The sequence below is a fragment of the Sabethes cyaneus genome, chromosome 2 (assembly GCF_943734655.1).
Source record: "Sabethes cyaneus chromosome 2, idSabCyanKW18_F2, whole genome shotgun sequence".
NCBI classification, from domain to species: Eukaryota; Metazoa; Arthropoda; class Insecta; order Diptera; family Culicidae; genus Sabethes; species Sabethes cyaneus.
Window position 1 is genome coordinate 170,296,304 of NC_071354.1, and position 24,358 is coordinate 170,320,661.

At 40.0% G+C, this 24,358-nt stretch overlaps 1 protein-coding gene across 1 annotated transcript in view; it reads left to right on the top strand.

Moving 5' to 3' along the window:
- Window positions 1-8,015: 8,015 nt before the first annotated feature.
- Window positions 8,016-24,358, top strand: part of LOC128738275 (protein still life, isoforms C/SIF type 2) — a 119,562-nt gene continuing 103,219 nt past the window's right edge. Inside the window, exon 1 of the mRNA XM_053833284.1 lies at window positions 8,016-8,315. Within this exon, the coding sequence (XP_053689259.1) occupies window positions 8,031-8,315 (285 nt within the window). The 5' untranslated portion in view covers window positions 8,016-8,030. The remainder of the gene's footprint in view (window positions 8,316-24,358) is intronic.

Below are 24,358 nucleotides of genomic sequence, written 5' to 3' on the forward strand. Positions count from 1 at the left end.
CCTGTGGTAGGGGGATAAGGACTCTCATACAAATAAAACAGAAATTTTTGCGTAACTCAAAAACTAATCGAACTCGAGAAATTTTAGACTCTTTCATAAAACATTAGTCAATAACAAGACCATCAAAAACTATCAATAGTAACATTAGATAATTCAGCGCGAAACGGCCACAGGCCGCAAGTCTTGCCGTCGACCTGCCGTCGAAAGCGCCGGCCATTTCGGGGTGGGGGGGAGCCCCCCGTACAGATCACCTCTATCTAGGTTTATTCATTTTCCTAGATCTACTGACCTCTGTTACTTTCCTTCAGTTGGGTCACCTCTGCGAAATGGTACTTTCTACGAAAAGATTTTCCGTGAAATGGTACATCCCGCGTAAGGTTTTTCGCGAAATGGTATTCTGCGAAACTCTATATTCCGCGTTATGGTCAACCGAGAATTGGTATTCCGCAAAATGGTATTCGGCGAAAAGGTTTGTAATGATGGCGAATACAGTGGACCCCCGTTCGTTTGAACGATTCCTCATGCAAACTAACGGGGTTCAATTCTCGCGTAACTTTACAAAAAGGACCTAAGTAAACTTGAGAGACTCTCTTGGGCGTCCCTGTCTTCTGATTATTACGGCGACTTAAATGCATTCTAACAAAAAAAATTCCTCACGCTTAACTAGATAGTGACACTAGCAAGCGATTCATGCAAAGCTGGTGCTTTAAAGTGCATTTGCATTGCCGTGGAAGGTGAAAGAGAAGAGGCACAAAGAGAATCTCTCATTGTTACTTAGGTCCTTTTGAAAAGTTACGCGACAATTGGGTTCGAAATCGCTACTTGCTCCAACCCGCGGATCACTCAGCTTGATAAAAGGAAACGAACTACGAACCAAGTAAAAGTTCCTTCAATAATGACCCTCCCTTACCTATTTTTCCCTTCACGTCACCCTAGAGTGGGGTACTATAAAAAACTTTTGATTTCATTACTTTCTTCTATCGTTCCCTCCGTCTTTTGGAAAGACTACCGTCATAGATTTACTTCCTCGTTATATTTTTTCTCCTGCACATTTTTCAAAAAAATTGTAAGGTTTGGGTCGAAGAGTCTCAGAGTTTTATGAAATTTTTGTTCGGGACGATAGTTTACAGTCTTATCGTCAAAAGTCTTGTGGCAACGAGTGAAGCGAATAGGGGTAGGCAAGGATAAAGAGGCGCAGCACCACGACTTAGATCCCGATGAGGTAAATGAATGAGTTTTTCTTGTCCAACTGTACTACGAGTGGCACTCTGGAAAGGAATCCCCCAAGATCTACAGTGTATGCAGCGTACGAGTTTGCTTTACGACCAGTACAGAGCTGGGAGGTCATAAATGCCATTTGGGGCGTTAAGACGAACGCAATAGGTCTAGACGGGCTACCTATCAAGTTTATTAAGATAATCTTACCATTGGTAATTGAACATGTAACTCACTTGTTCAACGCATTCATCGTGTCGTCTACTTTCCCGGAATGTTGGAAGCATGCAAAGGTACTGCCAATGAAAAAGAAAGCTCACCTGAACGATATTACGAATCTACGTCCGATTAGCATATTATGCGCGCTGTCCAAGTCCATTGAGAAGCTTCTCAAGCAACAAATGGCACACTACATCGAAAGCAACAATCTACTAACTGACTACCAAGCTGGTACCGCTGTACTAGCGGCACATGATGATTAAGGAGCGATAATCGATAAAAAAGGTGTTGGTATTCTTCTACTGCTAGACTTTTCAAAGGCTTTCGACATAATTCCACACCGGAAGCTGCTTCCAAAACTGGAAGCTCAGTTCAACTTTTCTTTTGCGGCTGTTAGCATGCTGTATGCATATCTACAAAGCAGAAAACAAACTGTATACCGTGGTGGTCGCTGCTCCAGCTCTGCTGAATCTACATCTGATGTACCGCAAGGCTCAGTTCTAGGACCGTTGCTGTTCTGCCGCTACATAAACGATCTTCCAACAATCTTCAAATTTTGTTCCATCCAGATGTATGCTGATGACGTTTAACTATATATCGGACGTCATGGTCCTTGGACATCGGAAATGCGGATCTTGAACGAATTTCAGAATGGTCACGGCGAAGCGGGCTTGCAATAAATCCTACCAAAAGTAAAGCGCTCTTCATAACAAGCCAACGTCGGCGTGCAATTGGATTTTTGCCTCCAGTGTCGTACATCGTGATAGACGGTCAAAACGTCCAGTGGTTAGACAGTGTGTACAACCTAGGGTACGTATTCCAGAGTGATCTACAGTGGGACGGTTTGATATCCCAACAGTACGGGAAGATTTATGCTGGTCTACGAACGCTATACTCCTGTATTTCTTCTGCAACGGTCGACACTAAGCTGAAACTGTTTAAATCACTAATCCTGCCGCCCTTTTTATTCGGGGATATATTCCATGTTCGCCTTCGTCTATGGATTGACCAGATACGACCATGTGTGAGCCATCTGCAAAAAAATCTGCTGGGTGATCTCTGCAAGCGTTCTACGCATACCGATCCTGCTTGTTCTTGAGAAAACTAATAACCACGCAAATTTCGGCCATACTGCATCGAAGATTGATAGAGTCGAACCGCCGTCGCTTGCAAAAGTCGGTGACCCATTCAAACAACACTACAAATTACGCCAATTCACTGTTCATTCGAGGTGTTATAAATTGGAATAGTTTACCTCCCATAATAAAGCGCTCATCATCGGAAGCAATTTTCAAGCGGGGCTGCATACAGTTTTGGAACCGTAGTTAGATTAGGTAGTAAAATTATTTTGTTAGAAACTAGCAATAATATTACAATGACTAATACAATGAGGCAGTATTTAAAAAAAGTTTGTACCTTACGCTACTGGAAATAAAGCAACTGACAAATGAATAAAAACAATATTAAAAATATTCGACGCCTCATACATTTCCAGAAAACTGGAAAATAAATTTTCCGATTTTCTCGGACATCACTTATTTTAAAAATCTATCTGTCTTCGCCTTTTGAGGAGGCGTTTTCTTAGCGTGGATAGCAACATCTTCAAATTGATTGCTATTTCCGAAGTATCACGATGGATGGAGGGTTAACTTGCGGGCAAAATATAAATCACAAGAATGTAAAACCACAAAAAAATGATAATTTAGATAATGAATAGATTATGATTACAATAGATTCAAATAACATCACATCGATGATGTATGTTTGCTATGCCGAAAAGAAATAAACAATTTTCAATTGCCACTCATGTGAAATTTATCTGCCTAATTCTATTAGCATACGTATGTTGGAGTGCCTCATTCGCGGTGCGAAATTGCACCCTTTCTACTATAGCAAAGGAAAAACTCTCTAATCAAATGGGCAAAACAATTTGCACCACCGTGGCTGCAGAGCAATTCCGCCGCCTTTAACCCACCGTGCGGCGCTGACTCTCTTCTTGCTGATTACTCATCAGCACGGTACAGCTCTTCGCAGCCATCATAAGAGCTTCAATTACATCACCATCGCCACCCCCGAGAGCTTTTTCTCAGCATTCCTTTTACAAGGTCTTTCGTCCGTACTCTTCTCCTGCTGGACTATTCTCTCCCATTTTTTTTCCTGCAAACTTGCAGCGTGCGTTCGCTGGTTGCCAATGCGAAAATGTAAATTGATCTCAAATTTTCCACTCTCCCGTGCTCTTTCCGGACAAGTTTTTCCACGAGGAGAGCGCTGACAGCAGCAGGCAAACCACTGGAGCTTGCATACACCTTGAACGCTCCCGCTCGCGGGAAACGATGAGCAGATCCGCAAAATTTTCCTCCGAATATGGGCGTCATGTCATCATATTCGCGTACGGTGCTTTCTCCAAAAATCATCCACCTTTTTCCGAAAGTTTAGTTCAATGGTGATCCTCCTGCAGTAACTATTGTTGTTTGTTGAAGAAGTAAAAATTGGTCCCGCGAAGTACACGCAACTGGCTGGCAGCAACCCTGGGGGAGAGCAGATTCGTTTGCTGCTTCTGTTACTGCCGTAGTTCTGCGGAGGATCTACGCGAGTGTGTCGCTAACGGAGAAAAAAAAATACGAAACGAAATTCTGCGGGTACCTCCTAGTGACTTTCTGGATTCGGGGAAAAGTGGTTACGAAAAAAGCAGTCGGGTTGTATATCTCGTTTGTTCCGAATTTCTCGCGTTTTCACTGTCCCTCCAGTAGTGCTGTGGTTAGAATCGAGAAAAGATACACGTATGCAACGCACGGTTGTTAAATTCTTAACTCTTTCCAACTGGATGGAAGAACGAATAAAAGGGCGAGCTTGCTTGAACGGTGCTTCATACAGTTAAAAATACAAATCTATTCGTAGGGACCTCACAACACAAAGCTCTAGTAGAAAAAGAAAATAACATTCACCAACTCACTGCCTGGCGCCTAGCGAATAATATTACTTTCTACCCGCGTAGATAGATAGTGCAGCGCGAAGTGTGTAGCGGAACAACAACATACACAAAGGATCTGAAGCTCCCAGATTTGCTGCTGTAGAGCGAGCAAAAAAAAGCAGACTGGAACACACTGGTAGCTAACGAAAACAAGTATCTTGTTGCAAGTGGAACATTTATGTAATTGTTGAAAACACCAATTTTCTGAACCAAAGCTAGCAGGGTATCTGTTTCTTTGCAAAAGGATACCAAACAGAAAGAAGAAAAAAGAACATTGTTTGCCAAGTTCTGGGATCGAAACGTTCGAATGTTGTATACGAGATAGTGTGCCGTCATCAGCAATCCTTTCGCGCTCGAAAAAGGGATATCTTCCAATGTCGTTGAAAACGAGAGCAGCACAATAGAATAGAATGGACGTACTAAATTGCGGTGAATAGGACCTGGCAGTAGTAGGAACGTGTGTGGTGCACCGGAGAGCCTCAAGGATGCTGACAGTATCGGTGGTGCTGATGATGACTACGACGATGGTGTGACAATGTTGCAGGCGGCAGGGCAACGAGCGGTTCCGGAATCTGTGGCGTCTACGACGGTGTCGGGAGTACGACGAATGTGTGCATATCTCTGTGTAGATTTTCCCATTCTGAAGGAAACATAATTGTGAAAATAAATAGGAAAGTTTAGGGGTTTTCACGAATTCTTGGATACATCCCGACGCGGTGGAATGCTCTACCATACATAAGAGTTAATTTAAAGTGCGTTAAATTAAAAAAAAGGATTGGGAAGATTTTGCGCTTTCCTCTCAGTAAACAAAGAAGGAAGCTTTCTTTCCTACTGAAGAAGCGTGGAATATATTTATAGAATCCAAAAGTGTGTTATGTTATGTGAAGAGAAGTGGCATGAATAGCTGGCAAGTGATATTATACTATACTCACCCAATATTCCGCGATAGGCCTAGTGGTACTGGATCTTCGATTTCAGCTACCAGTGATAGTACTGTTGATAATAGTGATTACGTAAACAGTAGCTTCGCGGAGAAGACGTTTCGCAAACGTCATCGCGGGCGTCGACGGCGGTTGACCAAACGCAGGGCCAGTGAATTAACCGCAACGACCGTGCATCGTTTACCGGCTGCATTCCCTAGCACCCAGCGCTCATTCTGGCAGCGTTACAGCAAACTTCGGGCCAGCAAAAATCAAATCCGGAGCAGGATAATACTTGTAACGGCGGAGCGTACAAACCAGCGAAAAGTAACGCCAGCAACGGTGCGGTTGTCGAGATCAGTGAAGGAGGTAGTCACAGCAGCGAAAACAAGAACACCCTTCTACTACACTGCTGCTGTGTGATCGTACAAATCACTCCAGTAGCCCCAGGGCGCAGTCACGTGACGACGACGGCTTCGTCCGCCAAAAAGCCAGGCTCAGGCGGTGACGATGGCGCGGGTGGAGGGCTAGCCACTGGTGCTGGTGGTCGCACTCCTGTCTGTCGCTGTAATGCACAATACAAACTACAGGATCTAAATGCCTTGCAACAGCTGCAGCAGCAACAGCAATCGCAACAACAGCAGGGTGCAAGTGTTAACACCAATGTCTCCTCCTCTACCGCCGCCATTGGTGACACCGTTCCCGGTAGCAGCAGCGCAACCGGAAGTCATCATCACCACCATCACCCCGCGTCCTTTCCAACACCTATGCAGCATTCGCAAATCAGTGGTGCCCCGACGAAACAGAGCCAAGAGTTAACGAACGAAGAACTCATCAAGTACCTTCAACAAATTAACGCCGACATCAAGTGGATCGAACAGCTAAAACAATACAAATACGAAATAGAAAAGTTCTCCACCACCGAAAAGACTGATGCCCGTAACATCAAACAACAACAACAACAGCAACAACAGCAGCTGCAGCAGCAGCAACAACAACAACAACTCGTCAATGGTCATGTGTTTGCTCCACTTCCTAAGCAGAAATTGGACAGTGCAGCAGTGGTCCCACCAGCAAGTCAGCAAACCGGAGCCATAGCAAAGACGGAATTCTTCGATCGTAGCCTCAAGCAACGCCATTCTTCTCGTTCCGTCGACGAACGAACGGCCCGGCGAGATGAAGAGGAGTACGCCAAAGAAAATGGTCACCAGAGGCACTCTTCTGGCCCAAGTGACCTACAGCTGTTCAAATCCGATATTTCCGAATGGTTGCTCAACCTGCCGCTGAAGCGAAGCGTAGAATTCCTGCAGAAAGCCAAATCCGCTCAGCTGAAGTTCGAAAAGGAACAACAGGAACAAGCCCAGCAGCAGTTCGTTAAAAAGCCTCTCCAACGCCAAGCTTCCGGTGGTACTGCCGAACGAACACTTCCTAGACAGCATCCCTCTAATGTGCCACGACAACACTCGGCAGGAACGGGCGAAATTGCACTCACCCGTGATGACATCCTGGAATGGCTCAAGAAGCAACAAATTTTTAGCAAAGTTAACGAGGAGACAGGTGCTTCGAAAAAGTTTAAAGATAAAGAGGAAATCCCACTGCAACATTTTGATGCTCCGAAACAGAAAACCAGCGTTTCGAAGTTGCAGAAACGGCACTCGCTAGGGCCTAACGAAGAATTTTTCCATAAAAATACCACCGATTGGATTCAGTACCCGCTGAAACAACTCAAAAAGCGTACCGTCGATGCACCCCAAAGCAGTTGCACCGACATTCGACGAAAGGATAGTCGAGACCGAAGTGAGCATACTCACCGAGAACGCAAACTTCGTCACTCAGCCAGCGAGGTTGTGACCTCAAGTCATTCCGGTCAGCTACCGTCGCGAGTTCCCCCACAGAAACCAGAGCGCACGTTCCGATATCAGCTAAAAGAACGTGAGCCAAAGCCCTTACCCCAGTTGACCAGCGTCCTTCCCCAGCAGGGCGTCCCACAGCAATACCCTCAACAGACAACTTCATTTACTCAAAAACCAACCAAGAGAGAGCGCTCGCGTCGTCACAAAACTCAACGCTCCGCTACGGTTGGAGATATTAATCAAATCAACAAGCAAACAGTGCAACACCCAAGCTCTGCTGGTTATCCTTCGCGGCGAACAACAGAACGCAGCCAGTCACTGTCAAAATGCACGGACCCAATGTGTTCAGCTCAGTCGTTGTGCGACGATCCCAATTGCTATATATACGATTACTACGACACGCCCCGGTGCGCATCTCTTCCGCGGGTCAAAACCACCACAACCCCACCGGCCACCAGCAAGTGTGGTCCCTTGTGCTACGAATGCAACAACAAGTGCAACTCTCTACCCCGCTGTACCGATGCTCGCTGCACGGCACTGGCCGGTGGCCCCGGCAGCCGGATATCCTCAACGCAAAGAATCAAAAGCAATTCACTGCCACGGAATGCCGAAATGGCCCAGAAACGATTGTCGCGGGAAGATTCGCGCAGTTCGCTGCCCCGGTCCCGGATCAAAAAACGATCCTCATCCAGCAGCAACGGAAAACTGACCAAGTCCCTATCGGCCGCATCGCTAAACTCACGACGACGTCGTCACAAAACCGTACACTTTGGAGAAAACCTCCTGCGAGAGGTCTGCCAGAATCGAAAGCTAATTCAGCCTCTGCAGGAAACGCCTTCCGGTGCGGCACCGATGCAGCCAAACATTCAGATGCTGTACAACTTCGTCGAAGGCGTCCTGAGTGCTTGGGTGGACGACGAAGACGAGCACAACAAGTCCGGCCCGGATTCGGAACCGGAACGGGGTGCCATACTGAAGCCGATGCACCGCTGCAATCGGGCCCGGTTTCAAACGATTCGACGCGTTGTGAATGAAGCCGCCGAACTGAAGGGCTCCTCGAAGCTGGGCAATTCCCGGTACCGCCATCGGCACTGGCGCGGTACGGCTAAGGACTGCAACGAGCGGTTCCTGAGAAAGGTATGCTTGATTTGATTTCTCTAGTTTATTTCGTTCTAGATTATTCGCTGTAATGCTTGCATTACAATCGAACTGTGAAACAAGTTTGAGCTTGAAATTAATTCCTTCAAAATGCTGCCTTTAAGTCAAATAAGAACTACTCAATTAAAACTTTAATTTACTGGTGTGCCCACGCACACGCACGTGGGGCACGTGCCCCACCTTCTGAAACAAACTTAATGTACAGCAAACGAAGTACAACCGGGAAGTATGGAGTCGTTAATTCAATAACCCGGTGTTGAATAACAAGTAATTAGTGAATTAATTGCGTAAAATAGATTCAATCTCAAGTCCAAATTAACTTTCATTTCGTGTACAATTTAAGTCCATTTTCAAGTACTATTTGAAGTTTAAATTAATATCCGTTTTAATATCCAATCACAAGCTCAATTTAATGTCTCATTTTAAGCCCGATTTCAAGTCTAATTTAGTTCCAATTTCACCGCTAATTTTAGGTTCTATTTCAAGTGCAATTTAAAGTTCGGTTTAAAGATCAAATACAAGCCTAGTTCAAGTGCAATTCGATCCAATCGAGGTCTGATTTCAATGTCCCATTTTTAAACCAATTTCAATTTCACCACCGATTTAAAGGCCAGTTTTTCAAGTGCAGTTTTAAGTTCCCTCATGGTTCACTTTTAAGTCCAATTTTGTGTCCAATTCGAAGTCTGTGTAAAATAGAATTTCAAGTTCATTTTCAACATACAGTTTAAGCCCGATTTCATTACTAATTTAATGTCCCATAATAAGTCTATTTTATTTTCACCTCAGACTTAAGGTCCAATTTCAAATGCAATTTAATGTCCGATTTTAAGGCCAAATACAAACCTAGTTCAATTGCAACTTGAAATCCAAACGAGGTGCAATTTCAATGTCCCATTTTAAAGTCCAATTTCTAATGCAGTTTTAAGTTCCCTTAAAGTCCATTTTCAAGTCCAATTTTCTGTCCAATTCTAAGTCTAGTTTCAAATCATATTTCAAGCCTAATTCAAGTCCGATTTTTTGTCCAATTTAATGTCCCATTTTAAGTCTAATTCAGAATCTAATTTAGTTTCAATTTCAGACAAAATTGCAAGTGCAAGTGCAGTTTAATGTCCGATTTTAAGGTCAATTACAATTCTATTTTCATGCTCAATATGATATCCAATTGAGGTTGATTCAATTTCAATGTCCCATTTTAAAATCAATTCCTAGTTTAATTAAATTTCAATTTTACCACCGATTTCAAGTGCAAATTCAAGTCCCGCAGTGGTTTAAATTAAAGTCCATTTCTTACTCTATTTTAATGGCCATTTCACCTCAACTCCGATCTCAAGTTAAATTTATACATAATTTTAAGCCCAACATAAATGTCCTATTTTAAGTCTAATTTTAAACTCAATAAATGTGTCCTACTTTTAGTTCAATTTTAAACCTAATTTAATGCCAATTTTGAAATCTAACTCGAATTGAATTGAAATCCAATTTGGCATTTGAATTGGAATTTAAACTGCAATTTGGAGTATAATTGAAAGCATTATTAGAGTCTAATTCTCGTTCAATTTAATTGTGCCATGTTAAAGCCAATTTCAAGCCAAATGTAATTCCATTTTCAGCTCCGATCGGAAGTCCAATTTCAAATCCAATTTTATATCCGATATTTAAAAGTTATTTAAAGTCATTTTTAATTTCAAGTCTGATTTAAAATCCAATCTCTAGTCCAACTTGAGTTCAATAACAAGTTCAATTTCTAATCTAATTTAGTTTCAATTTATGTTCGACTCAAAATCCAATTACGAATTGAATTAACTTTCAATTCAAGTACAGTTTAAAGTCCAATTTTCAGCTCAATTTTTAGATAAGTTTCAAATAAAATGACAAGCCCAAGTCCAACTTGAAACTCAAATTCAAATCTATGTGCTAAACTAAAGCATAGTTCAAGTGCAATTTGAAATCCAGTTGAGGGCCAATTTCCATCTACCATTTTAAAACCAATTTCTAACCGAATTTAATTTCAATTTCACCACCAATTTCAAGTCCAATATCAAGGTTCATTTTCAAGTTCAATTAGAAGTCTAGCTCTAAATCAAATTTGAACTTCAATTTCAGTCCGATTTCATATCTAATTCAATTAGCCATATTAAGTCTAATACTGAATCTCATTTAGTGTCAAATTTGACCTCCAATTTCAGATAAATTTTCAAGTGCAATTTAACATCCGATTTTAAGGCCAATTACAATTCTATTTCTAAGTGCAATATGATATACAATTGACGTTAATCCAATTTCAATGTCTCATTTCAAAGCTAATTTCTAGTCTAATTAAATTTTATTTTCCCAATTTTTAAGTACAAAATTCAAATTTTATTGAGCTCAAATTTAAAGTCCAATACTGAGTCTGAGTTAGCATTCCAATTTCACCAATAGCAGGTTCAATTTAAATCTAATTTTAAGCCCAATATAAATGTTCCATTTTAAGTCTAATTTTAAGCTCAATTTAAATGTCCCATTTTAGGTCCAATTTCAAGCATAACATAATTCAAATTTTGAAATCCTGTATTAACTTCAATCCAGATCAACTTGAATTGAAAATTCAACCGCAATTGCGAGTACAATTAAGATCTAATTTCAAGTTCAATTTAATGTCTCGTGTGAAATTTAATTCTATTTTCAACTCCGTTTGAAGGTTTGATTTCAAATCAAATTTTATATCCGATATCAAGTCCAATTTAAGTCAAATTTATTTCTAATTTCATGTCTGATTTCAAATCCAATTTCAAATCCAACATCAACATCAAGTGCAATTTCTAATCTAATTTAGGTTCAATTTACTTTCGATTCGAAGTTTAATTATTTCAATTCAAGTCCAGTTTAAATCCCAATTTTCTGTTCAATTTTGAGTCCATTTTCAAATAAAACGGCAACCCATGCAAATCCATATGCTAATCTAAAGCCTAGTTCAAACACAATTTGAAAGGCAATCGAGATCCAATTTCAATGAATCATTTTAAAGCCAACTTCTAACATAATTTAATGTCAATTTAACTTCCGATTTCAAGTCCAATTTCAAGTATAAGTTCAAGTTCCCTAAAGATTCATTTTCAAGTCCAATTTCATGTTTTGTTTTAAATCAATTTTCAAGTTCAATTTAAACCCGATTTCATATCTAATGTAATGTCCTATAATAAGTCCAATTCTGAATCTAATTTTAATTTCACCTTCAATTTCAGGTAAAATTTGAATATTTAATCAAATAGATACGATTTGAAGTTGAAGTTCAAGTCCGTTTTCATGTCCAATCACAAGGTCTATTTTAAGTCCAATTTAATGTCCCAATTTAAGTCTGATTTAGTTTCACCACCGATTTTAGGTCCTATTTCGAGTTTAATGTACGATTCTAAGACCACATAAAGCCTAGTACAAGTGCTATTTGAAATCCAATGGAGGTCCAATTTCAAAGTCCCATTTTTGGGCCAATTTTTAATTTAATTTAATTTCAATTGCACCCCCGATTGGAAGTCTAATTTCGAGTGGCAGGCTCCCTTGAGGTCTATTTTCAAATCCAATTTTATGTCCAATTCGAAGTCTCGTTTCAAATCAAATTTCAAGTTCAATTTCAAAGTCCAATTTAAGTCCAGTTTTTCGAGTGCAGTTTTAAGTTCCCTCATGATCCACTTTCAAGTCCAATTTTAGGACCAATTCGAAGTCTGGTGTAAAATAGAATTTCAAGTTCATTTTTAACGTACAGTTTAAGCCCGATTTCATATCTAATTTAATGTCCCAATTTAGTTTCACGCCAGACTTAAGGTCCAATTTCAAGTGCAATTTAATGTCCGAAGGCCAAATACAAACCTAGTTCATTTGCAATTCTTGTTAATGTTTCATTTTAAGTTCAATTCTAAATCTAGTTTATTTTAATTTCACCTCCAATTTCAGGTAAAATTATAAGCAAAATTCTGATCTTAAGGCCAATTGCAATTCTAATTCTAAATTAAGGTGGATCCAATCCCAATATCCCATTTTAAAGTCAATTGCTAATCTAATTAAATTTTAATTTTACCACCAATTTCAAGTGTAAATTCAAGTCGCATTGAGGTCCAATTTCAGGTCCGATTCCGAGTCTATTTAATTACAATTTCCCCTCCGATCTCAAGTTCAATTTAAGTCTAATTTGAACCCCATTTAAAATGTCTTATTTTAAGTTTGATATTAAGCCCAATATAAGTGTCCCGTTTTAAGTCCAATTTCAAGCCCAACTTAATTGCAATTTTGAAGTCTAATATTAACTCGAATTGAATTAAAAGCTATGTATAACTAGAATCCAGATTAACTGGAATTGGAATTTCAATCGCAATTTTGAGTACAGTTAAGGTCTAATTTTAATTTAGTTCAATTTAGTCTAAGTTCAATTTAATGTCTTATGTTAAAGCTAATTTCAAACCAAATATAATTTCATTTTTAACTCCGATTTAAAATCTGATTTCAAATCCAATTTTATATCCGAAGCCAAGTCCAATTTGAAGTCAAATTCATTTCTAATTTCAAGTCTGTATTCAAAGTCAAATTTCTAATCAAATTCACTTCCAATTACGTGTTTATTTTACTTTGAACGTTTACTTAGTAACTAATGAGCTACTAGCATTGTAGCACCTTTAATACAAAAGATTCAGCAAAACTTTATTCTGCCAAATTGTAGATAATAACTAGTTCTATAAAAGTTCCATATATAACTTTGTCAAATGTTCCTCGGCATTGACGGTATTGTTAAAGGAATCCAAATTGAATCAAAGTGATCGAACCATCCCTGGTATGCAGTTCGTGACGTTATCTTACTAAAAGAGCTTGCTTACAACTAAGTTAAACCGAAAAAAACTATTCTGTGTTATTATTTACAGCACAGATTTGCATTCGTCAAATTCCATGAAATTGTTGATAGCACCATTCATTGTGATAGTTTGATTTGAAGTACATATAATTGTCTTACAACTAACACGTGGACAACCAGTTAAAATACCAATTTTTTCTATTTCTATTTTGAAACAAATGCAGCTAAAGGTTTTAAAAATCAAATTCCAAGCCGATGACAGTCGACGATCTGAAAGGAGGACCTAACAATATTCTTTTTTAAAATAGCCAATACGTTTTTTGAAAAAAAAAACGAAACTAGAGACATTGTCGGCATGAATCAAGTTGCTTTAAATTTGTCTAAGCAGAGTGCGTATATGGAACTAATTAATGTTAAGCAACTCATTTTTTAGGATCACATTGGTTTGACTCAGTCTACCATCTCTTCCTGACATAACAAGCAATTTTTTCTCAGATCCAGTTTCCCCTATTCCCATTTGCCATGTATATCGGATATCCAACCTCTTTTTGTCGAAAACTTTGTTCTTCGCTTATTGACCGTAGGGAAGTATTCCGGTAACTAAAGTTTCCACGTACCATCCGTTAAAAGCTGCAGCCACTGGTACCTGTCCCTCGAGGCTTGAACCAACTTGTCAAGGCGGTTTGGTCGAGTTGCCGAAAATCTAGAGTTATTCAGCGTTAAAGCTCCGCGATATAAAGTAATAGAGCGTTAATAAATAATTTAACTTCTGCCATCAGTGTTAACAGAAACTAGTCGATGAGAGAGCGTCTGTCGTCGAGAACCCCCATGACTCCTTCATGTTTTGCACCTCGCGTTCCCACACGCCACCCAAGTGAATGAGGAATTCTCTTTTCTTCCACATAACACAAATCCTAATAACCCTTAATTAACTAATTCCAATATAATTCCAACAATATTGAAAAGTTATTGGTAATGATCGAACACAGAATATAGAAAAGACATAAATGCCCTTCTAAATTTTGCCTTAAATCTCTTTAAAAAGAATGATTACAGTTGATGGCATCATTTCTTGGCATTAATCAACATTCGAGATTAAAACAAATGCTGCTTTCTTAAAACAAGGAAGCATTTACCATGATTACCGAGCACACATCAGCGACCATCACATGACTGCTCTTCGATCAATCAGCCATAACACCACCGCCAGAGCGCAATAACATTTTCTCGAATCAACCGCAACATTTACGATTATAGCTTTTACCTTGCCATGCCATTTCTCTTCACCTATTGTCCGCTCACCCTCGGCAACAGGAAAAAAAACTTGCTTCCATGCTGCGCTGATATTAATAATCAAGCGCTGCCAATGAGCAGCCAACTGCAAAAAAAATGAACGAACACGCGAAATTATTCCCCGCCGTGCCATTCTGGAATTGTTATGCCACTGCCATCAGGTAACCGTTAGAATTTTCCGGTTCTAAAAGATTGCACAAACCTATTGCTGCTCAGCGGGGAAAAAATGTGCAACGTCAGTGAACTTTTCCGTACCCCCTTGTTACACGTCACCCTGCTCCGGATTTAAACTGCCGCAGTTTGCATTTCCACATCACCTTCCAGGGCGCTTCACACTGCTATAACCCATATCCGCTTCCGCCAACGGTGCCGTAACCATTCCAATGCTGAATCCACCCCTCTGCAGAGGGAGAGGATTCGTGTGCTACGCGTGGAATTTCAAAGCACCACCAACAAGGACGACAGCAAACGGGTGCTTGCACAGCGGCGAACGGCTACGTGTAAAAACACAAAAAGAAAGAAAACATAGTGCGATCTTTCAAATCAACATTCATACAAGTGTAACGTTGATTATGAACGCCTTGACGACCCTTACACCACTTCTCCATCCAATCCAACCTCTCCATCATTATTTCCATGTCACATGGTAAGGCGCCGCGCCGCAGTCACAGCCTTCGCTGCTCCGCCAACAAACGGCGAAGAAAATTCTACTACAGTTCAGCAGTTGGCTGCCTTCGCTATTTCACGTTTCCGCTGTCGGTGTTAACCTCTGCAAAGACACGATTGCACTATAGGTACATATGACAGAAATTTCCCCCCATTTTTCCTTCAATCATAAGAAACATTGCAAATTCGATGGTGCATAATAGCCACCAGCAAAGCCCACTATTTCTTCTGTAGAAGTGTAGCCTAGAGTAGATTTTCTACTTTGACTATCGTTTCTTTTGGCAGAAAAAAGTAAAAAGTTCAATCCGAGACCCGGTCAATGCTGCAGGATTGCTACTCACGGAATTAGTTTTTAGGATAATTAATCAAAACATGCGATCAGTTTCGGCACAACGAGCAACGAGCGTGTTTTCAGTTCGGAATTCACTATTTGATTCTTTTTCTTTGCTTCGAGCGCTGATTGATTGTATAGCCTAAAACGAACGCTGCAAACATGCGATCTATTGACATTTACTCGGTCCACTGCCGTAGGATTTCAGTTCCTGCTGCTCGTTCCGTTGCGTGCTGTTGGTTCTGTCTGTTTATTTGATATCCGGTTTTATTTTGATTATGTTTTGCAATGTTTTTAGAAGCTTTGAAGCACTTCACCAGATGCTACATTTTGGGGCCTCTATGGCCGCCCGGTATCGTTCGATAGCATTCTGTGTGTACGTGACACATTTCAGCAGCAACCCCGAGGGTCTATCCGTAAAATATTTCACTGCTACTGGAAAGTTACCAAATACGTCAGTGCCAGTTACCGGTGATGGAGTTTGACATATTTTTTCCTGCCTTTTTGATTAACTAGATGCTTTCAATTTGTGTGATGAAAGCTTCGGTTTAGAACAAACCTTGCTCTAACTTAGAAACCTGTTCCAAATCATTCGGTAAAACGGGAATGCTTTTTCGAGCGAGATGAAACGAGTGAAAGTCAGTTTTTCCTTTAAACAGTTTTCTGGTACGCTGCCGTAAGATGTTATAAGATAGCGCCGTCCAGTTTTTGCTATAAATAAAGCGCACCTTTTTAGTTTCTTTTCAAAGCTTTGAAACTATTTCTAGCAAAACTGTTTGAACAGAATAAAATAGGCAAACTGCTTTACTGATGTTGCAGTCATTCTTGTGCAAGACTTATAAGGATACTATAACGTACAGCTCTTGTGCTATTGCTTGTGAACTTATCAAAGAACTATTCGGCATCTAGTCGGAATAGGTACTGCCTGTTCAGGCGTGGGACTCTGTGCCATGAGAAATGCCATGCCCGAAACCGTTTGTGAATTTTTTAATCAGTTTTTCTGTCGTTGATAGAGAAATCAATCTTTTGATATAAGAAATTGAATTAAAATGAAGAAAAAATCGAACATTCCATGGATTAGAACATACTTACCGCTTTTCTATAATCTTAAAATGCTTATGCTAGAACGAGTGACCTAATTTACAGTACGTAATCGACTACTAACATAAAAATTGCACGATGAACCAGTCGCGTGGGATTAGCGTTACCTTATTTATTGTGCAATCTTTGTACCTTTAAGAACTTTTTAAGTTAATGATGACGTCATTAGCAATAACACCAGGAAACTAGCTTTTTCACGATTAAATTCCACTATTAATTTTATTTTCGAACTCGAAAACAGACACTGATTAAGCCTAGGCGAAATACATATCTGCCATGAATAAAATAAATAGTGGAATTTAGTCATGAAAAATGTTTTCTTTAACTTCCTTATTCCTGAACGAGCTGCAACCGTAACAGTACGTAAATGGATCTACACAGTAGCCAGTAGCTACATAAATGTGACATCTGCGTTTGTGAAGCTGAGAAACCATGGAAAAAATAACTTCAAAGACAACTTCAATTGCTCAAAAAACTAATTTCATGCAAACTTGAAAATTTCAAGTAAATCTTCAAGAAAATTCAAACAACTCTTCATGAAGCGTTCATTTGTCTGCACTGGCAACCAATTTTTATGCTGTCACATCCGAAAGTCTTCTTTCCAATCTGTTTCCCTAATATCCGTCTGCAACCATGACTGCCAAGGCACAAGTTTTTAGATTTTAGATGCTGGTCTAACATGCCAGTCGTCGAATATTCGAATCTCGGCTAGGCGGCGCTTCTAAATAGAGTCAGTAGGATTGCTGTAACTGTCCTGTACTTTAATAACTGGCTGTGAAGTCTGTCGATAAAGAAGGGTCAAGTCTTAGTAAGGACGTTAAAGGGGGGGCTCCGTAGCCACAAGGTTATCGAGTCTGCTTTGACAGACGAGTGGTCGTGGATTCGAATCTTACTAGAATCAAGCCATTCCTTGTCAAGTTACTTTAGCATGGCATCACTCTCAGGCCCTTCATTTACCCTTCCTTCATGCTGAATTCTATATTTACCCTCTGAAGCCTCTTGACAGTGCTAATGTTCATCCTATAGTTAAGTGTACTGGTCAGAGGTACGAATGAGTCCTCGTCAGGGTCGGCTATAATATGGGATAGTACTGGCAGTGAGGAATAAGTGGGTAAAGTAGATCAAGCTCTGAAGGAAGGGTAAACCCAAAAACACACAAGCGCGCATAAAATTTAATAAGCATATCTCTCATTCAATAGCAATTATAGCAAAAAGGAAGGCAGTGCAGGTCATACAGCAAACACCCGGGCGATAACACAATAGATCAACTATACTGGTCGCAGTGATGAGTCCACACATGGAAAAATAATATGGACGTTTAAGCCCAAAGCTCTTTTTTTACTACTTTTAGAGACTCTTTTAGAGCCTCAGAAAAAGCAAGGTGATGGTGCTGTAGTCCGCTTTTGGAACTTGCCCTTCTGTTTCTATTCAACAGACTTAACAACCAGCTGTTAGAGTACAGGACAATTGCGGAATATTCAAGAGCATTGCATTGTTCAAAAACAACAACAAAAATAAGTCGTGAATTTTTACCATTTATACTTTTGAAGAAAAAAGAACAAAATGGCGAAATATTTTTTGAAACGATGGTTCTACAATTGATGAAGGGACGGTATGGGAAAGAAATGAAAATTTTTTTGGTGAAGGTGGGGAAGAGCGGAAAGGAACGGGGGGGGGGGGGGGGTATTGGTAGCTATGCTTGACAAGTAGTCATTTTGATTCCTACCTTTTGTCCAATGCTGGAAGGTGCATGAGTCGAACCAAGCTGTAATCTGAGATTATAACCGGATTCGAACCCACAACACCCGCCAGGGCATGTGGTTCGCTGGTACTTGTACCTTTGAACCATAGAGGCGCTGGACTTCAAAGGTACCTTTGGTTCAAAGGCACAAGTACCAGCGAACCACATGCCCTGGCGGGTGTTGTGGGTTCGAATCCGGTTATAATCTCAGATTACAGCTTAGTTCGACTCATGCACCTTCCAGCATTGGACAAAAGGTAGGAGTCAAAATGACTACTTGTCAAGCATAGCTACCAATACCCCCCCTTCCTTTCCGCTCTTCACCTCCTTCACCAAAAAAAATTTCATTTCTTTCCCATACCGTCCCTTCATCAATTGTAGAACCATCGTTTCAAAAAATATTAATATATGTATGACCGCATTTCAAGGTCAAGCCTAAAAACTTGAGATTAGTCTAAAATGACGAAGCTCAAAGTATTTTTATTAGCAGTTTATGTTCTTAATTTGAACGTTAAATATATCTGATTTGAAAGAATATCTGTGTAAAGTTTTTGACATAAAAAACGAAAAAAAGATGACGCAATGTCTTACCCGGTTTTGCACGAAAATCAAAACTTGAGCTTCTTTTGACTATACTTTCAAGAGAAATAGTCATCAGCTTGACCACTTTTCGAGTTTTTGATTTTGAATTACCACCGTTACTTTGCTGTAAGACCTCATGGGGAATCCTCATGGGATCGGCATGGGATGTTGGCTGGTTTGAAGAAAGTTCAATTTGGAAGATACATTTTCGATCACTTTTGTCAGCAGTGGATCTTTGCTCACAAAATTATCGCTTTTGGTTCGTGAACTTAAGGAAAAATAAAGCTTAAATAAGCGATAACTTTGTAAGGAAAGGTCCTAGAGATTTACAACCTTCTGCGATAACATGTGTTTTGAGTCCTTCAATAATCGCCTAGAACCATATACTCTTGTAAAATGCAACCAACATAAGCTAAGTATGAAAAACTAATTTTTAAAGAATTTCTAAAGAAAATGTTCTATAGCTCTGCACTCGATAGAGATAGAAATGTCATTTCTTTAGCAAAGTTTTTTGCCTTCATATTTTCTATAACTTTGACAAAGAAACCATGTGTCTATCTATCTATCTAACATAAAATAATGGACGTGTATCGAGCCTATAACGCACGCGAAACACATAAAACGTATGCTTGCCGTACTCTCATTTGGGTGGTTGGGGACAAGCGGAACCCATACAAGTTTATAGTACTCGACTTAAGCTTCAAGATGAAGCGCTGATGTCATAAGTTCGCTTGCCCCATTTTACCTCATGGGATCGTGACGCTATGGAAATTTAAAGCTTGAATATGCGATAACTTAGCAAGTAAAAGTCCAAGAGATTTGCGGTCTTCTGCAAAAACATGTATTTTGAGTGCTTCAATAATTGCCTAGAATATTGTATTCTTGTAAAATGCAACCAAGACAAGCTAGGTCTGAAAAACCAATTTTTAAAGAAGTTTTTAAAAATATGCCCTATAGTTCAACACTCGATAAAGATGGAAATTTTATTTCTTCAGCAAAGTTGCTTATTTTTACATTATTTACAACCTTTCCGAAGAAACTATGTCTATATTTCCTAATACAAAAAAGTTATTTTTTTTATTTTCGTTATAGTAAGCGCTGACTAACTTTTGACAGTTTTAGATTAAGGAGGATATTTATATGAACAAAAGTGCTGTAGACCATAAATGATAAAATGAAAACAAAGGACAATTGGAAAAAAGTTCCACTTTTCGCCCTATTGGACTACTCTGCGATGGGGTCCTCGAAGAGAACGGATATCATTACACAGTCGTCCGGCATCTTTGTAACGGTACCAGCCCACCGTAATCTCCCAACTTTCGCCATGTATACAATGGGAATCTCTCCAAGAAGTGCCTGCAACTCGTGGTTCATACGCCTCACTACTCTCCGCTATCCATCTGTACTCCGCCAAAAATAGTCCGCAACACCTTTCGTCCAAATACGGCAAGTGTCGTATGTCTTCCGTGAGCAAAGTTACTGTCTCAAGTCCGTAGAAGACTACCGGTCTGATTAGCGTTTTGTACATCGTTAGCTTTGTGCGGCAACGTATGCTCCTTGATCGAAGCATCCTGCGGAGGCAAAGGAGGTTCAACTTCCAGCTTGAATGCCTCGTTGAATCTTATATAATTGTCGGCGGTGACCAGAGATCCCAAATATACGAACTCATCAACCATCTCCAGTCCATTACCGTTAATAGTCACTGTTCGTGGGAAAACTTTATTTTCTCTGGAGCCTCTTCTTAACATATAATTGGTTTTCGACGCTTTGATTTATAATCCAATGCTCCTAGACTCCGTTTTTAGTCTGGTGTAGACTGCTTCTGCCATCCCAAAGTTTCTAGTAATGATGTCAAGGTCGTCTGCAAAGACTAGGAGTTGGCTACTTTTGCTTCAGATCGTTCCTCTCGTTTCGATGCCCGCTCGCCAGATAACTCCTTCAATGGCGATGTTGAATCTATACCTATAAACAAGGATTTCTGTCTGTCTGTCTGTCTGTCTGTCTGTCTGTCTGTCTGTCTGTCTGTCTGTCTGTCCGTATGTTCCTTATAGAATCGAAAACTACTGAACCAATCGGCATGAAAATATGCATGTAGAGGTTTTTTGGGGCCAGGAAAGGTTTTAGTGATGGTTAGAAACCCCTCCCCCCACTAAGAGGGGGGGCTCCCATACAAATGAAACACAAATTTCTGCATAACTCGACAACTAATCAAGCAAATAGAACAAAATTTGGCATGTGGGTGTTTTCGGTGACAAAAATTTATTCTATGGTAAATTGAGACCCCTCCCCTCTTTATAAGGGGAATTATAACTCCTCTCCTCTTTGAAAGGGGGGGCTTCCATACAAATTTCCTCATAACTCGAGAACTAATCAAGCAAATGGAACCAAATTTGGCATGTGAAGGTTTTCGAGGGCAAGAATATTTTCTATAGTAAATTAGGACCCCTCCCCACTTTAAGAGGGGGGGCTCCTGTACCATAGAAACACAATTTTCCTCATAAATCGAGAAGTAATTAAGCAAATGGAACCAAATTTGGCATGTGGGTGTTTTTGGAGACAAAAATTTTTTCTATGATGAATTGGGATCCCTCCCCGTTTTAGGAGGGGGGATCCTATACACATGAAATACAAATTTTCTCATAACTGAAGAACTAATCAAGCAAATGGAACAAAATTTGGCACGTGAAAGTTTTCGAGGGCAAGAATATTTTCTATGGTGAATAAGGACCCCTCCCCACTTTAAGAGGGGGGGCTCCTACACAAACGAAATACAAATTTCCTCATAACTCGAGAACTAATCAAGCAAATGGAACAAAATTTGGCACGTGGGTGTTTTTGGAGACAAAATTTTTTTCTATGATGAATTGGGACCCCTCCCCACTTTAGGAAGGGGGGCTCCTATACAAATGAAATGCAAATTTCCTCATAAATGAAGAATTAATCAAGCAAATGGAACCAAATTTTGCATGTGAAAGTTTTCTAGGGCATGAATATTTTATATGGTGAATTAGAACCCCTCCCCACTTTAAGAGGGGGGGCTCCTATACAAACGAAATACAAATTTCCTCATAACTCGAGAACTAATCAAGCAAATGGAACCAAATTTGACACGTGGGTGTTTTTGTAGACAAAAATTTTTTCTATGATGAACTGGGACCCCTACCCACTTTAGAAGGGGGGGCTCCTATACAAGTGAAATTCAAATTTCCTCTTATCTCGAGAACTAATCAATCAAATGGAACCAAATTTGGCATGTGGGAGTTTTAGATGGCAGAAATTTTTTCTATGGTGAATTATGACCCCTTCCCCTTTTAAGAGGGGAGCTCCCATACAAATGAAATTCAAATTTCCTTATAACTTGAGAAATAATCAAGAAAATGGAACCAAATTTGGCATGTGGGAGATTTTGGAGTCTTGAATTTATTTTACGATAGTTAGAGACCTCTCACCCCTGTGGTAGGGGGATATGGACTCTCATACAAATAAAACAGAAATTTTTGCGAAACTCAAAAACCAATCAAACCCGAGAAATTCGAGACTCTTCCATAAAACATTAGTCAATACAAGACCACAAAAACTATCTATAGTAACACTAGATCATTCAGGACGAGACGGTCGCGAGTGTTGCCGGTGACCCGCCGTCGGCAGCGCCGCCCACTGGGGGGCTTGCAAAACTCGAGATTGTGACAAAGATCATCCGAGATTCATGATTTATGTACAACACAGGTTAATTTGTGGCAATACGAAGTTTGTCGGGTCAGCTAGTAACATATAATATAGTTTATTCCCTTGCCACAACCCTCTACCTCGATTCGATGGGAGTTGAGAGTAACCCCGAAGTACGCACGTAGCACATCATTCGCTCCAGGGTAACTTTGATCAGCTGCATCAGATTATCCGGAAAACCGTTCTCATGCATTATCTGCCATATTTAGCTGTTCGCGCTTGACTGTATCGTGTGCTGCCCTGAAATCCACTGAAATATGATGCGTGGGCACGTTGTACTCTCGACATTTCTGGAGGATTTATCAAAAACTGAAAATTTCTTCTGTAGTAACACAGGCCCCATAAAGCCTACGAAATTTTACTTAAAAATGTCTGGAACATACTATGGCCTTAAAATTTTTTAAATGAAATCATACTAAAGCAAATTCGATTTTAAAATCGAAAAAACAACACTGCCACCTAAAGTAATATTTTTCCAGATGTTTGGGCAATTTTCATCAATTTCAAAACAATAAGCTAAACAAACATCATAAACAAATATATTTAACACATATGACATTATATTTCCAAAGATTAAAACGTGGGTATTTTGAAAAACGCAGGGTTGGGATTTTTACTTTTTGATCCAAAATGTACAATCTACAAAAATTAAGTTCAAATCCGAGAGGGTCGTTTGAACTTTTTATCAGTCACTTCGTACGTGATGTACTAAATATTTTTACCATTCAGCATAAAATTTTAAACAGATAAACCTCAAACAGATTAACTATCAGACAAATGAGCTCTAATTGGTGCACATCTGAAGCCGAACAACCTAATTTTGCTTCTTTGGATTGCTATTTGGGTTCATCATGGTTGTTTATTTGCAAAACAGTGACAATTTGACAACATCAAAAATACTTTTTGGCTATCGTTATTTTCCACAATCACTGCTACAAATTATGAATTGCGAAATAATAACAAACTTAATTAACCCCCTAACGGTTTCAGTTCCTCATCATCTCCGATCCTACGCAGAGTACGGCTGCTGTCAGGCTGCTGATTGTCGAGAGGAAAATTTAATCCTACATCATTACGCAACACCGGGATCTCGGCGTCCGTGGAAAATTGTTCCCAAAGCCAGCTACCATGTTGGTGTCGAAACAGCTTTTCAAAAACTTCTTCCTTTCCCTTCGCCCCTTAGTGTCCTTGTACCGTCCCCTGCTTCCCGTTCGAACCGCTCCGCCCGGCACTTTGTTCTAATTAGCTTCCGGCAAATTTAATGAAAAGATTCTCCAACCTTCTATTGCCTTGCATCGCATTGGCGCACAGGAAACCCTTTTCCAACGCTTGTCACTATCTGCAGGCTAGAGCCCAGAAAGCGACCATCAGGATAAACACGTTCAAAAATAACATATCTCAAGGCCGTCGTCGTAAGCACTTTGCACTAGCCGCAGGGTGAAATCCCAACTCCGTGATTACGGCCTTCGAAGTGCTCTCTTCGCACGTTGCGATGCCTTTAACACAGTTTTCCATTCTGAGCAATCTACAGCAGCGGCAGAAATGAACCTAATAATTCTACAATCATAAATCATTGCAGGATTTCTGCATGGCTTTCATTATCAGGGTAATGCTAGGCAAAATTCCGCCTGACGCATGGAAATTGTAAAATTATTTCATTAGGTACTCACAACCTTTTACCTAATGTTTGTTTCATCCTGAGCGCTTATGAATTTAAAATAACAAAGAATTTTTTTAGCCAGGCAAAGTTTTCCTGCACAGCA